Source organism: Dermacentor silvarum, chromosome 3 (genome assembly GCF_013339745.2).
Source record: "Dermacentor silvarum isolate Dsil-2018 chromosome 3, BIME_Dsil_1.4, whole genome shotgun sequence".
In the NCBI taxonomy this organism is placed as follows: Eukaryota; Metazoa; Arthropoda; class Arachnida; order Ixodida; family Ixodidae; genus Dermacentor; species Dermacentor silvarum.
Window position 1 is genome coordinate 75,180,901 of NC_051156.1, and position 13,651 is coordinate 75,194,551.

The 13,651-nt window shown below is 48.2% G+C and overlaps 1 protein-coding gene across 1 annotated transcript; it reads left to right on the plus strand.

The window, feature by feature from the left end:
• Positions 1 to 11,140: 11,140 nt before the first annotated feature.
• Positions 11,141 to 13,247, plus strand: LOC125944271 (uncharacterized). The gene is made up of 3 exons (XM_049664619.1): positions 11,141 to 11,271; positions 11,615 to 11,862; positions 12,415 to 13,247. Exons 1-3 carry the CDS (start codon positions 11,141 to 11,143, stop codon positions 12,765 to 12,767), a joined length of 732 nt encoding a protein of 243 aa, XP_049520576.1. The 3' UTR covers positions 12,768 to 13,247.
• Positions 13,248 to 13,651: the final 404 nt, after the last annotated feature.

The following is a 13,651-nucleotide window of genomic DNA, read 5'->3' on the forward strand; positions in this document are numbered from 1 at the left end:
ATACAGCAGCTGGCATTTGAGACGTCCCTGAAGCAGGTGCATGCAAAAGGCCCCAAGGGAGTGAGGTACACACGTATGTGGCTCTTGAACTGCCTGCTTTTGCGAGTGGCCAGCCCAAAAGCATATAAAATGCTTAGAAACATGAAACTGCTTCCACTGCCCACTTCGAGCCGAGTCAACCAAATTATTTCCGGTGTGCCTTGCGACTATGGCTATAATGAAGTAGCGCTGAAGGCCATTCAAGCGTTCTTCAAGGACAAGCCTGAGGTACAGCGGTTTGGCACACTTGTGCTGGACGAAATTAAGCTCCGAGAATGCATTGATTTCAACAAGTCAACGTATAAATTTGATGGATTTGTTGACTTTGCAACACAGGGAAGAGACACGGCTGTGGCTGCTGACCATGCCCTTGTTATCATGTTTATTCCACTTTTCGAGAAGTGGGTACAGCCAATTGCAAGTTTTGCAACTAAAGGGGCTGCCCCTGGCTTTGTTTTATCTAAGCTAGTTCTAGAATCCGTGCTACAGTTTGAGCGACATGGTGTCTCCGTTACTGCAGTTGTGAGCGACGGTGCCGGTAACAACAGATCAATGTGGACGCACGTAGGAGTGTCGGGAAAGATCTGCCAGCCAGTCAACAAAATACCTCATCCATCACTTGAAGACGGACGTTATCTTCATTTCTTGTGTGACGTGCCTCACATCATGAAGTGCGTGCGGAACAACATTTTGGCACACACTTTTGCGAAGGTATGTTTTGGTAACATGGCTCTTAGGTGTAAGCCCATGAATTTGACCAGCTTTCTGAACATGCTGCTGCGATTGCCCTCGTTTACATTTTTCAGGCTGGCTCAGACTGCATCAACTTTGGCCATTACCGGCTGCTGCAGAGAACAGAGAAGGAATTTCAACTGAAAGTTGTTCCTAAACTCACTTCATCTCATGTTAATCCTGGCAAACTAGAGAAGATGAGTGTCCGGTTAGCAACACAGGTATGTTGGCGTACCTATCGTGCTCATTCATTCTTGGTCGTCTACATTTTGAAGATTATTTACATGTCTTTTTATTGCGATAGCAATTAGATGGACACTCAAAAGCAGATTTCTGCCGTCGGCGTCGCCGTCGCCGTCGGCGTCGCCGTGAGGTTCCGTATGACGTCATTTGGAGATGAAATCGTCGCCGCGCGCCGAACGCTGTATGTGCGAGTGAAAGGGCGCGAGGGACGCGTCTTTCACGGGGAGTGAACGCACGGCGGAGAACAAACGCGCGTTCTGCGCCGTGCTCGCTTAAGGGCTGCAGAAGTAGGCGTCTCTTTTCTCCTTTACAATCACCATATATGTAGAGCAAACGCGCCTTCTTCGGACGCGCGAGAGGCCGTGGGGGAGGGGGAGGGAAGGGAGGCGACGTTTAGCTGCGGCACCAAGTGCCTATTTATATCAGAGGCTCCAGCAACAGTCACCAACGCCGCACGCATTTTGAGCTAACGCAGGCAAAACGCCGATGGCGTCGACAACAGTTCTGCGTGTTGTTGCTACCAAAGCCGCTCACCTTACTTCGTATGACATTGCTGTGTTGCTATCGCATTCATTGCTTCGCCCTTAGGGCGAAACTGTGACATTTTTTTTCCATTACTACTTTAGTTTACATGTTTGTTTTCTGTATTCTAGCTTTTCAGTAGGAGCGTTGCCACTGGCCTGAAATTTTATAGAGAGCAACGGTATCCTGGATTTGAAGACACACAGGGCACAGAAAACTTTACCCTTCTAATGAACGATGTGTTCGATGCACTCAACGCGAAATGTCCTGTAGCTGGCATCTACAAGAACTCCCCCAAAATTAAGGTGATAAAAGCGGGTTGTATTTTTATTCCTGCACTTGACTACAGTTTGTGAGCGTACCCTCCATAAGTAAACAGTTTAATGCAGGTAATCCAGGATTTCCTTGAAATGGTGAACACCACTGAGAGAACCTGCAGGTCGGACGGCACCAGAACGTTCGCATCCCAGATGACAATGGAGTCTCTCAGGGTAACCTTGATGTCCGTCTTGGACATAATCACCCTGCTTCACAGCAAAGACGTACCTTATGTACTCACTGCGAAGCTGAATCAAGATCCCTTGGAGGTATGTGCCTATTTATATTTATTTTACTGCACACCTTGTTGAATTAAAAAAGAAAGCATCTATCAATTTCTAAAAAAAGTGCAAGAATGTTGCACGGTCCTGAAGTTACAATAATTTCATATGCGATATTAAACACAAAATTCAGTTAGTGCTGCTCCTGATGTGAGTATTCTGTACCTTATTTTGCAACTCTGGAAACTTCATTTGCACAGTTCTTAGCTTCTGGCTCAACATGCTAAGAATATTCCCTTTCTTTCCCTGTTTGTAGCGTTTTTTTGGAGTGGTCAGGAGCTTTGGAGGAGACGAAGATCATCCGACCATAACACATTTCAGCCAGATATTCAGGCTTCTCAGCCTGTACACGCCTACTAAAGATGGCTACAAAAGGAAACTGCACTGGCGAAGCAGACCCAGTCCTTGTGGCAGTGAATGATAGCCTCAGCAACGAGAAGGTCATCGCCCTTTCAAAGAAAGAAGCCCGGGAGGAACAACTGGCGAAGGTTGTTTCGCAGATTGAGTTGCGAGAGCCAGTGGCTGCTGATACACTTCAGCACAGTTACGTCCGCACAACTGCACAAGCGAGTGCGCTTTATTATCTTGGCGGGTATGTCGCAAAGAAGGCGCACAAGTTCACCAGTTGTGAAGATTGCCTTGCAACCTGTGTGTCTGATGGGCACGTACCAGCAGCAGCTGCCTTGACAGAAATGAAATCTTTTGTTCCCGTGTCACTGCAGCATCCATCAGGCGCTTTGACCTCTATGCTTAGCAGCATTGAACATGTCATCCAAAGAAGCACCAAGGACAACAAAGTGTTTGGAGACCTCTTCTGGAACATTATGGAAGAGCTGTCAGAGTGTGTCCTGACTCGGGTTGGATGCACTGAGCATTTTGAGGTGCTCTCTGCGCGAATTATTAAATTCTATTTGACCATGCGGATGCACTTTTATTCGAGGTTTATATGCCAGCAGCAAGATTCAAGTGTGCCAGTGAAATCGGCGAGAAAGCGTGCTAAGTTGCTGTGAAAATGAGACTGAGCAACTGGGATGTAGATGTGCATGATCTTATCTTTTGTGTGTGTGTATGCGCAATAAAAGCAAAGTTAGCTTTGATGTGCTACTCTTGTGGTGAAGTACTCTGTATGGTTTTTCATAACCCGGAATGTGACAATTGGCCAAATGTATGCTCTTTTCTTTTACTAGACTTATTGTATAAGTGTTCTCGCGAGTGTTGATAGTACTGGGCTCAAACGCGGCCTGCGGCACTATACTACCGATGTTGGCCTGCCAGCGTACTGCCCGCTCTGCCTAAATTACCTACGGTACTAGGAAAATTGTATTTTTGTCCCCAGAAGCACGCTAATGTGGCCGCGGGATGGTGCAGCCAATGTACGATACACAAAGCGCGAATTCGAAATCCTTAACAAAACTGGCGGCACTGGGTGTCACAATCCTGACATCGTATAAAAGATCTTCATCGGTGAGTACCCGTTTCACTCGTGAAAACGCTGTGCACATTCAGCGCATCAATTTTTGTGGCGTAAAACTCAAGAAAGTGCAGAATATGCATGTTTGTATTGTTAAAGCAGCGCGCGCGGTCAAGCAATACCTTCCGATCTACTTTTAGATCTATTGAAGGAATTGTTACGCATTGCCTGTGGTTGTTACAAAAAAGTACACAGAGAGTATTACCCCAGGAACGCACAAATGTCCAAGTAGACCGAGCTAACGCTATACCGGCCGGCAAACGCGGTCTAGCACGCCTCTTCCATGCAGACGACACCACAACAGCTCGAGCCCGATGCTGCGGTCCCGCCGCCTGGCGGCAAGCACAGAAAAGGTGCCGCCTACCATGCAAAGCGGGAGCGGAGAGTTTGAAAACTGGTTATTCTTCTAGTAACGTTGCATCCAACTGCGTTACTGAGGGAACTCGATTCCTTTCAGGCCGTGAGTTTATAAATCTGGTTAAGGTACGCCTGAACGCCGTACCAGTGTTATCACGCCTGAAACGGGGCCGAGATGTCCCTATTTCCTGCAGAGCTGGCTGCAGCCAGGATGAATCCCTTCGACATGTGCTGCAGAGATGCCACCGAACACACCATACGCGGATTCAGAGGCACGATGCCATTGTTCGCTACACGGCAAGGCGTTGTCGCGAGTTAGGTTTTGAGGTGATGGAAGAACAACACTTTCGCACAACACAGGGCACGAAGATCCCAGATTTGATTTTAAAAAGGGAAGGCCAGGCTCTGGTGCTTGATGCGCGAGTGGTTGGGGGTCGTACCAGCCTCTCAAATGCTCACCTCTTGAAGACTGCCAAATACATGCACCATGAACTCTGCCAGTTGGTATCTCATACAATTAAATCAATAGTCTCGACTGTAACCGTTTCCTTTAGAGGGGTTTGAGCCAAAGAAAGTGTTGCAACACTTCGGGATTTAGGCTTCACAGCCAACGACTTCAAAGTATTAACTATTAGATGTTTACAGGGGAGCTGGCGCTGTTTATCAGTACACCAACACATGACCACCACTTACAGTGGGCGAAGTAGGGTGCAGTCCACACACCGCCCCACACACTAATCTGGTTCCTACTGACCACACGCAGTAGTAAGATCTCATGGCCCAGATTACTTGATTGCGCTCCGAGGTAGAGGAAGCTTCTGTTGAACGGAGCATGCCCTGAGGACGTGCCTCGGCCAATCAAGCTCTGGCGCCTGAGATTAAAAAAAATAGCCAAATGCCCAAATGCCTCGTCATCTAATTTGAGAATAGGTTGAGGACGTTTCGACCCCAATGCCTCTAATCATTCGCTTTACCAGGTGTGACTGCTCTCCCATCGAGCGCCAGCTATCCTGAGGGAAACTTCGGAGGGAACCAGCTGCTAGATGGTTCGATTGGTCTTTCGCCCCTATACCCAGGTCGGACGATCGATTTGCACGTCAGAATCGCTTCGGACTTCCACCAGAGTTTCCCCTGGCCTCGTCCTGCCCGGGCATAGTTCACCAACTTTCGGGTGCCAACGTGTGCGCTCTCGCTCCGCCCCGGCGACAAGTGATCATCTGGGACGGGCCGTTGCTACTCTATTTGTCGGACCCCTGTGCGGTCCGGGATCGCAACGCAGCCCGCGAGCGGGCCTTCACGTTTCATTGCGCCATTGGGTTTCGAGAGACCCATTGACTCACGCACATGTTAGACAGGTTTACCTACGATGACATATTAGAAAATAAATTTCAACACCTTCTTTTGTTAACTATCATAGACGATTGTCCATAGTCTAACATCACAGATTATTGCCTACAGATAAACATCATCGACGAGATTGAAAGTTGCTTACGAGGACAACTTCTTAAAAGCTGTTTCTTGGTCGGGTCAGCCCAATGAACGTGGTCACGCTGCACAGACGGCCAAGACATGGGCTGTCGTCCAGGTATAGGCCCCCGTCGGAGGATCGCTACTTTCCGATGGTCGGCTCGGTGTAGTCGGGCTTCCACTGACGTATCCACGTGAGGGCCTGTAGCGTGTTCCGGGCACTCATGTAGTGCGCGTGAAGCGACCGCAGCTTCGGCAAGCGGGCCTCAAGGATCATGAAAAACTCCTCCGCCACACTGCCCGGGGTCGGAGTCGCAGTGAGCACACAGAGATGGCGCAGGCTAAGGGCCATGGACAAAGTCAAGGCGAAGCGTGGAATCAGGGTCTCTTTGCTGGCTAGAAGAGTCAAGGAAGTCAGCGGAGGGTTGTAGTAAAGAAGCTGACCCAGTGTCCAGGGGCAGTATTGACGTTCCTCGGCGGCCATGCTGTCCACGCTGAGACGTAGTTGCTCGACCTGGCACATGTGCAAGGAACCTCAGGTTCACAACCTTGGCAGTCTCGTCAACAATGCTTAGTCGGCGCAGCCTAGTTCTCCTGTGAATCGCTCGAAGCAGCAGCCACAAAACAGCGGGGGGAGCTGGCAGGTATCGCATGAAGAAGCAGCGTTGGAGCCAACGTCGAGCTGCCCAAGAAGGCGACAGCCACGTGCAAGGAACTTGGAGAGTCTTCGTGGTTGGCTCCACATGGAGGCAGCGCGAGCGAGCGCAGATTGGACAGCATCGATGCCACGATGGAGCAGCAGTCGGATTCTATCGTGAAATGGTTAGTGGACAAGTTGAGCTCCACGATGTGGGAGACGCACGCGCTAAAGAACTGCTTCATCGGGTTCATGTCGCCGCTGTGCGCGATCGGGGACATCGGGACCTCCATTCCCCTTGGGTGCCATCAGGGCGAGTGAGAGGCGCGTGGGGTCCTTCCACGACTCGGGTTTCGTGGCGGCTGCTTCGAACAGGCAGATGGTTTTCGAGTCGGCCTCCACGACCACTACGGCTTGTTTGACAGCGCGCAGAAAAGTTACACGACGTCGTTGAAGGTGACCAGGCTGCTAGATTGTTCGGGTTTAAACCGGCAGGCGATGTTGCCCCAGATTGCGTCTTCGGCTTTCAAAGTACGGTGTCGCTCGTCCCGTTCTTTGATCCGGGATTGCTGGTCACTTGGCAGCAGCAGCTGTTCGCAACTATACTTGAAAGTTTGCAGATGGTGCTTGTGTTTTGACAACTCTTTGCGGTCCGCTTCGGCACTCGGCACACCAGGCGGCTCCTTCCCAATGGCGTGGACGTGTAGGTGGCGCAGCCTGCGGCAATGGGTCAAGAAGGGGTCCAAGAGAATGACGGTCGCCTGCGTGACGACCAGCTCGACGTACATGGTGTTTATCCTGGGCCCCTGCAACTTGCGGAAGGTGCGAATCTGCATAATGGCGTGGCTGCCACGCCAAGACTTGTAGTAGCTGTCCTCGTATAGTGACAACTCGAGTGTTTTAACGCCGGGTAGCTTCAGGGACAATAGGTCGAACAGTTTCGGCGGTTCCACGAGGCAGTTGACGCAGTAGAGCTCTCGGAGGTTATAGCAGTAGCCGGCACAGTTGAAAATCACCTCGGATGACAACGCGAGGCATTTCGTGAAGCGCAGCAGCCGCACATGCACAGCGAGGGCACTTTCTCCACCTCATCGTCCCCAGAAACTTCTTGATGGCTCGTTCGTCGGTTTTGGGACGGTTTTGGTTTTATCGGAGAGTAGCGAAGAAAGTTGCTGCACAATATGTAGGGTTATAAAAAAAAGTGACCGTTTGTCACCAAATTCCGCCCACTGTAGTTCGACATACAGAGCAGCTGACCTGGAGACTACTGTGTTCTTGCAGATCGCCCGATGTCTCCGCCAGCAAATTCGTACAAGGTTCACAGTAAAAATGAAATCGAGCTTTACGTATATTCGCTCCCACTTGTTTTTTTGAATAGGTACTTTGACGCCAGAATGTCGTGTCTATCCAGTATATGCGCGATCAGCTTCTGTAGAGCTTCGACTGCCTTCCATGACAAGCCGAACTCCAGCGAAAAGTTCAATGCCAGTACTAGCAAGTCGTTAGCATCGACGTGCTCAGTTTGTGCCGATGGTACTTCGCTATCACCTTCGACGGACAGTTGCGCCTCGGGATGTATGCAGTCATTCTTAGGTTCACAGCTATCTTGCACTATGTCTATGTCGCTGTCATCAGTAAGCGGCACGCCTAATGCCGACACCGCATCGCCGTTTCCGTTGTTTTGTGACATGGCTTGATGCGAATCGCATTGTAACACCGCACGCCTCTGAAGATACAATCTCGTGGATCTCGAAGATCAGAAGCATTCTTTAGGGGCCCCAAATACTGCTTTCGAGGACCCATAGTCGCGAAAAACTGAGCCAGCAATGGTGATGACCACTAACACTGCCATAGAATAAAGAGCTCAATCACTGGATCGGACCAGATAGCGTTGGATTGTAGTTGCACAAAGCAAATATCCTAAGTTGTTAAAGGATTGCACCAATCTTTCTTACTTTTACTGACATGTAAATATTTTTATAGCTGTAACATTTGCTTTGTCACTTGTCTTTAGCTTTTTTAATTTTTAGTAACTACAATATATTTATCTTGCCAAGCGCTTCAATCCAATCTGATATAGGCATGCTTTTGGTGTGGGCCATCCCATGCTTCATTCCATGCTTAGAGCTTTGTGTACACTCTACTCATTAACCCTTAGCCATTGTTCAGCCTTAAGGATGTTTGTCGTCGTGAGCTTCTCCAATGATTTCGATGGAAAACTGCACGTTATCCCGGCCTCGGACATAAAAAATTTTAATCCAGAGCATAACAGAGTTTGACAAGCGGATGATTTATTCGGCATTTTGGCGTGACCCGGTCGACGGTGAAGACACGGGATATTATAACAGCCAAATCCCGATGCTAGCAGGTAAGTGATTTGGATCCATTGTGAGTGCTTTTTTTTATAACCTTTAGTACCCATAGAAACCGAAGCCGAAGTTAACGAAAGAATGAAGTTTAAGAGACTTCCAAAGCCAAAGATTCGGGGGGCCCGTCAAAGCAACAGCTCGGACGAAGGGGTCGAGACGATCGAGGCGATGCAACAACGGATAAAAGTGCAGAAAAAGGTTAGTGTCTGCTTTACAAATGTGCAGTACTGCGGTAAAGTTTGGGCTTCTCAGAAATATGTGTGAAAACAAAGATGCACGCGTCTGTCCTAATTTTACCAAAAAATATTGTATACCTAATTTCACACATGCATTGCTTATATGTTATAGACGCAGAAAAAAAACGGGGGACGGCAAGGGATGCCATGTATGGGTCCATAATAAATAAAAGCCTTGAAGAGGCTCATGCCAATTTGCACAAAGTGCAGCGCCCTCAAGAAAAAGTTGCGCTCAATCACCAAAATGTAAGTCACGTGCTGTACTACATGAATGACTCGCGCTCGGCTGGAAAATTTGAGAATGTGTGCTACTAGTGTAATAACCCACTTTATTGACTGCAGCGCAAGCCGGCCTGCACAGTCGGCGAGCTCCGACAGCGACTCAGGTTCGTTGTGTGCTCGGAGTGAGCTGAAGGCAGCCACAGAAAAGGCACTGATGTGGAGGGCGAGGGCCGCCAAATTTAAAGAGAAACGAGATTTCCTCCGGGAAAGAGTGGTTGCTCTTGAGAAATGCCTGGAGAGCAAGATTTTTCAGCGTAAGTGTGGCATTTTGTTACTAATTGGTTCATGAGCACATGGAGATGTGGCAGTGCACTGCTTACCCTTTAACTACTTTTTTTTTGTAGTGGAAGGCACACTTCTGCAGCAGCTCTCTCAAGGCTACAGCAGCAACAAAGGTATCATATTTTATTATTACTTCTCATGGAGTAAATGTACATGGCTATTAGCCTTGAACTATTACCATGCGTACTTGGTGTGTGTGGTAATTTTCTCTGTTAGTGGTGTTTAGAGCACATACCGCTATGTAGGGCAGTTGTTCCTTTAGAGAAGTGCTGAGCCCACAAAAATTTATGCATTTCAGCCCTGTCCATGGTGATAGGCAGACAGGAAGCCACTGCCAAAGTCAACCCCCCAAGCAAGTGGAAATGAGCAGCATTGGCGGAGGTTTGACCTTTTAATCAAGTGAAAGGGGAATCTATCCTATATTTGTTGGTGCTAGCTGTAAACTCTATAATCATAAGTATTTATGAATTCTTTCTGTGGCTGAAATTCACAGAAGCCTCGTTGTTTGGAACATTTGTGCATGCGTTCTTAACTCGTTAGCTCATGAAGCAGAGCTGCAGCCAAAGTTGAGAAATATTGCTGCTGAGAGCACTGATAACATGTCTGAAAATTTACAGTTGATTATTAGATTTGGTTTTACTGCAGAAAGCTTGCTTGGTGCTGAGGAGTCTGCTTGCGGTGCGTCTCTTTTTCCTTCTCTGGCTGGCACATTCAAAGGCCAGGTGAATAAGAACCAATTCTTTCATGTGCCTTTCTACGTCATGTTTGGCTCTCTGTTTAGGTTACCATGGATCCTCAGAAGGTCCGACCTCGTAGCAGCCAGTGTTGTCTGCACCACCAAGTATGCTTGTCTTTGTTCTGGCCTATTAAGCATGCCTAACGGGGTTCAGTATATTCAGTTAATTACAGTAAAAACTAAATGTTTGCCAAGGCTATTTTTGTATATTTTAATTTAATGACCTCAGTCAGTGTGCGCTTTGAATACTATTGCAGCAACAGCTGCACTTCCTTTGCATTCTCACATTTGTGCTCGGCTATAGCAACAGTGTGTTATACCCCTGTCACACTGGCAAAGTAACGTGCACTTTGGCGGCACGCTGCTACAAGAGAAAGAGAAGTGCACTTCGAACATGATGGTGATGGGTGAGTCAGTTGCACAATACACATTTGTTATTTTAGGCAATACTTGCTAAATAATAACATATTATATATATGAACAGCATTTAGAATTAAATTTAGGTGCAAATGATGTGAATCATTGCAATCGGTTAGCGCTATCGATCATCACGAGCCAAGACAAGACGGCGTCGTATCCATGGAGAGCGCATTTAAAATGGCGGATTTCCTCGCAGGTGGTACGGAAAATAGTGATGGGCATCTGGAGCATCTTTCGGAAGCACTTATTTGCTCCCGAATGAGGTGCTTTCATGCGTGTGCCATGCTGCAAAGTGAAATTGACAGAGAAGCGGATATCTCAAGGGACATCGAGGAACAGCTACTTGGAAACTCCTTTACCATATCTGCCGTTTTAGCTCAAAGTGTACCCTCTGTGCGTCGCTTGGTGTGGACATCCCAAAGAAATGAACGCTGGTTCGAGGACACGCTGCCCTACCTGACCGAATTTCATTTCAAGCAGGCATTTCGCGTGACTCCCAGTACATTCAGGTACCTTGTCGAGTCACTGGCTTGTGTTTTGAACCACCTGAGCACACAAATGCGCACGGCCATCTCTGTGGAGAAAAGAGTCGCTATTGGACTGTATCGATTGTGTTCTTCCGCTGAAGACAGCGATAGTTCATTTATTTGCTGTCGGTCGTTCAACTGTGAATGTGTAGTGGAGACAGTTCTGCACAGCTGTTATTGAGCAGCTGGAAGGCCAGTGGCTTTGCATGGTGCGCCACGACATGCCCGACCACGTCAGAGAATTTTTTGCCGTGACGGGATTCCCCCAAGCTGTAGGAGCCCTCGATGGTAGTCATTTCCCTGTATCGCCACCGAAGGAACACGCAACCGACTACTACAACTACAAAGGGTGGTAGGCTGTTCTAAATATTTTGTCATAGCGATTTGTTGCTCGCGAGAAAAATATCTAACGCAGTGGTCAACCTGAGAAGTACAACTTTACAGTGTATTGCAGTGAACGCGTAATATGTTTGTTTGCGCATTGCCACAAGTTATAAAACAGTAATTTTGTGCGTAGTAGATAATTGTTTTCCTGCATCGACCCCCATTTTATCATTGTTGAATCAGGCACACACTACTGTGTCACTGTTTATATATGCTGTGTGCTTTGTGTTTTTAAGCCAGCTTTCTATTTTAATAAGGTTCCCTTATTGTTTGGAATTGCTGAAAATTTACTTGGAAACTTTTTTACGCAGGTACAGTGTTATACTGCTGGCGTTAGTGGACCACAGATATCGGTTCAGGTACATCCGGGTTGGAATCCCGGGGAGGTGCCATGACGCAAGTGCATATGCAGATTCAGAACTCAAAAACCTTGTTGAGAGTGCTCACTTCAAGACTCCTCAGGCAGTCATTGAGGGCACTCATGTTGCACCTGTCATATTGTGCGATCAGGCATTTCCTTTTACGCAGAAGCTGATGAAGCCTGTCGGGTCTCACACATGTGCTCTTGGGACAAAGGAACGACAACGCAGTAGTGCAGACAATCACAAGGGCATTTATTGCACCTTTCATACACTAATACACACTAGCCGAATTACAACCAATAGAACATTCACACGGGCGCGCGACAAATCAAGGAAGTCCGACTCACCGCGACCTGATAGCGAGCGAATACGTCCGCCCCATGCTATGACACCATCGCCTAGTCGTTCACGTGTACGGTCACGCGAACGGTGGCGCGCTCGAACGATCCGTGTTCGTCCATACCGGTGTCCCGCTCTTAGCCTCGCGCGACGGTCGCGCGAAGCGGGCCGGCGCACGCGCGAAGCGTTCGTGCGTCTTGGTCGCCGATCCCAAGCCAAAGAGGAAGCGCCGTTGACCTTTTTCTCCCAAGTTACCCCGCCGTTCGGTGGCGTTAGCATCGTGACACTCGCTCGCGCCATCTCTCGCAATGCGCCGCAACCACCGTCGGCACTTAGCTACGCGGTGAAGCCGGATTACAGGAGACGCGCGAGAGTCGCGCATCCCCACAAGCCATATGCAAATCCTCAAGATGGAACACCACAAGTATTTAACTACAATCTCTCAAGAACAAGAAGAATAGTAGAGAACGCGTTTGGAAGAATGAAAGCTCGTTTCCGGTTTGTTGCAAAAAGAACAGAATGCCGCCTGCCTAACTCAAGGAGAGCAATTAGGGCTTCTTGCATTTTGCACAACATCTGCGAGGAGTTTCGGGACAATGTCGAGCAGCCATGGGAGCAGGAAGCACAACTGGCCGCTCTCTATGTACAGCCTTTTCACAACACACAAGCTCACACAGAAGTGGGTGAAGAAACAAGGACTGCATTTGCAAAATACTTTTCAAAGCGAGCTCCTCATTCCTCGGGAGCTAGTTCGGATGTTTGAAATGTAAACATGCATTTAGATGTTTGCCATAGCTAGTGTTGTGCACAATAAAACATGCATGAAATTTCTCTTGATGTATGCACAGTTCATTTATTTGCCAGCTTCTCCAGCACAGACAGCAATCTTTCATCAATGCTGGCTATCTGCTTGAACACCTTGAGCTGTTCTTCTCCGAGCTGCAGCTCCCTATCTTTCCTCGGCTCCGAGGAAATATGAAGCTGGCGCTGCTCGTCCAGCAGCTGCATCACGAGGGTGGACGGAGCTGGTTGCCGCTTCCGTTTTTTGGTTGCTGGATTTGTACATCCAATCCAGCTTCGCAGCTGGGTCCAGCTGTTCCTGTGCCAGGGGGGGGATTGCAGACAAGAGTTCCCCGCTTCAGGTGGCGATGCACATGGTGGGGGGCAGCATGCCATCCCAGGGAGAGGTGACAGGCACCCGTCACTCGACTGGTTATCTTGCAAGGCCCTTGCTATTCCTTCAAGGATCTGCAAAACACAAGAAATGCACATTGTTTTCCATTCGGTTAAGTGCACCAGTGTATGTGCTCACATATAGCATGATTTTATTGCTCTTAAAGTAACTATTTACATTAAGCTGAAGTGGCACAGTATTTCCTATATAAACTGACATCAAATGAAGTAAGTTTTGTTTTGCGCCTAATTATTTGAGTAATTCGCCCAAAAGTTGCCGGAAAGCCGGAAAGGGACAGATGACCAAACACCATTAGCTTCGACATGTGGTATATAAGCTCAGGATAAAAGGCAAAACACACACACCCACACATATGGTTCGGAAGAATTTGAACCCCATTTAGGTTTTTTTGGAGCACACGCCCACGTGCTTGATTCTCCGACTGCAGTACACCTAAAATTAAAAAAAGCACT

Bases quoted from the DNA above. Each gene is read 5' to 3' on its own strand.
- LOC125944271 (XM_049664619.1), top strand. From the start codon at position 11,141: ATGCCCGACCACGTCAGAGAATTTTTTGCCGTGACGGGATTCCCCCAA. The intron at 11,272-11,614 runs GTAGGCTGTTCT...TTTTTTACGCAG, and splicing joins TACTACAACTACAAAGGGTG to GTACAGTGTTATACTGCTGG. The intron at 11,863-12,414 runs GTGCTCTTGGGA...CAAATCCTCAAG, and splicing joins GCCTGTCGGGTCTCACACAT to ATGGAACACCACAAGTATTT.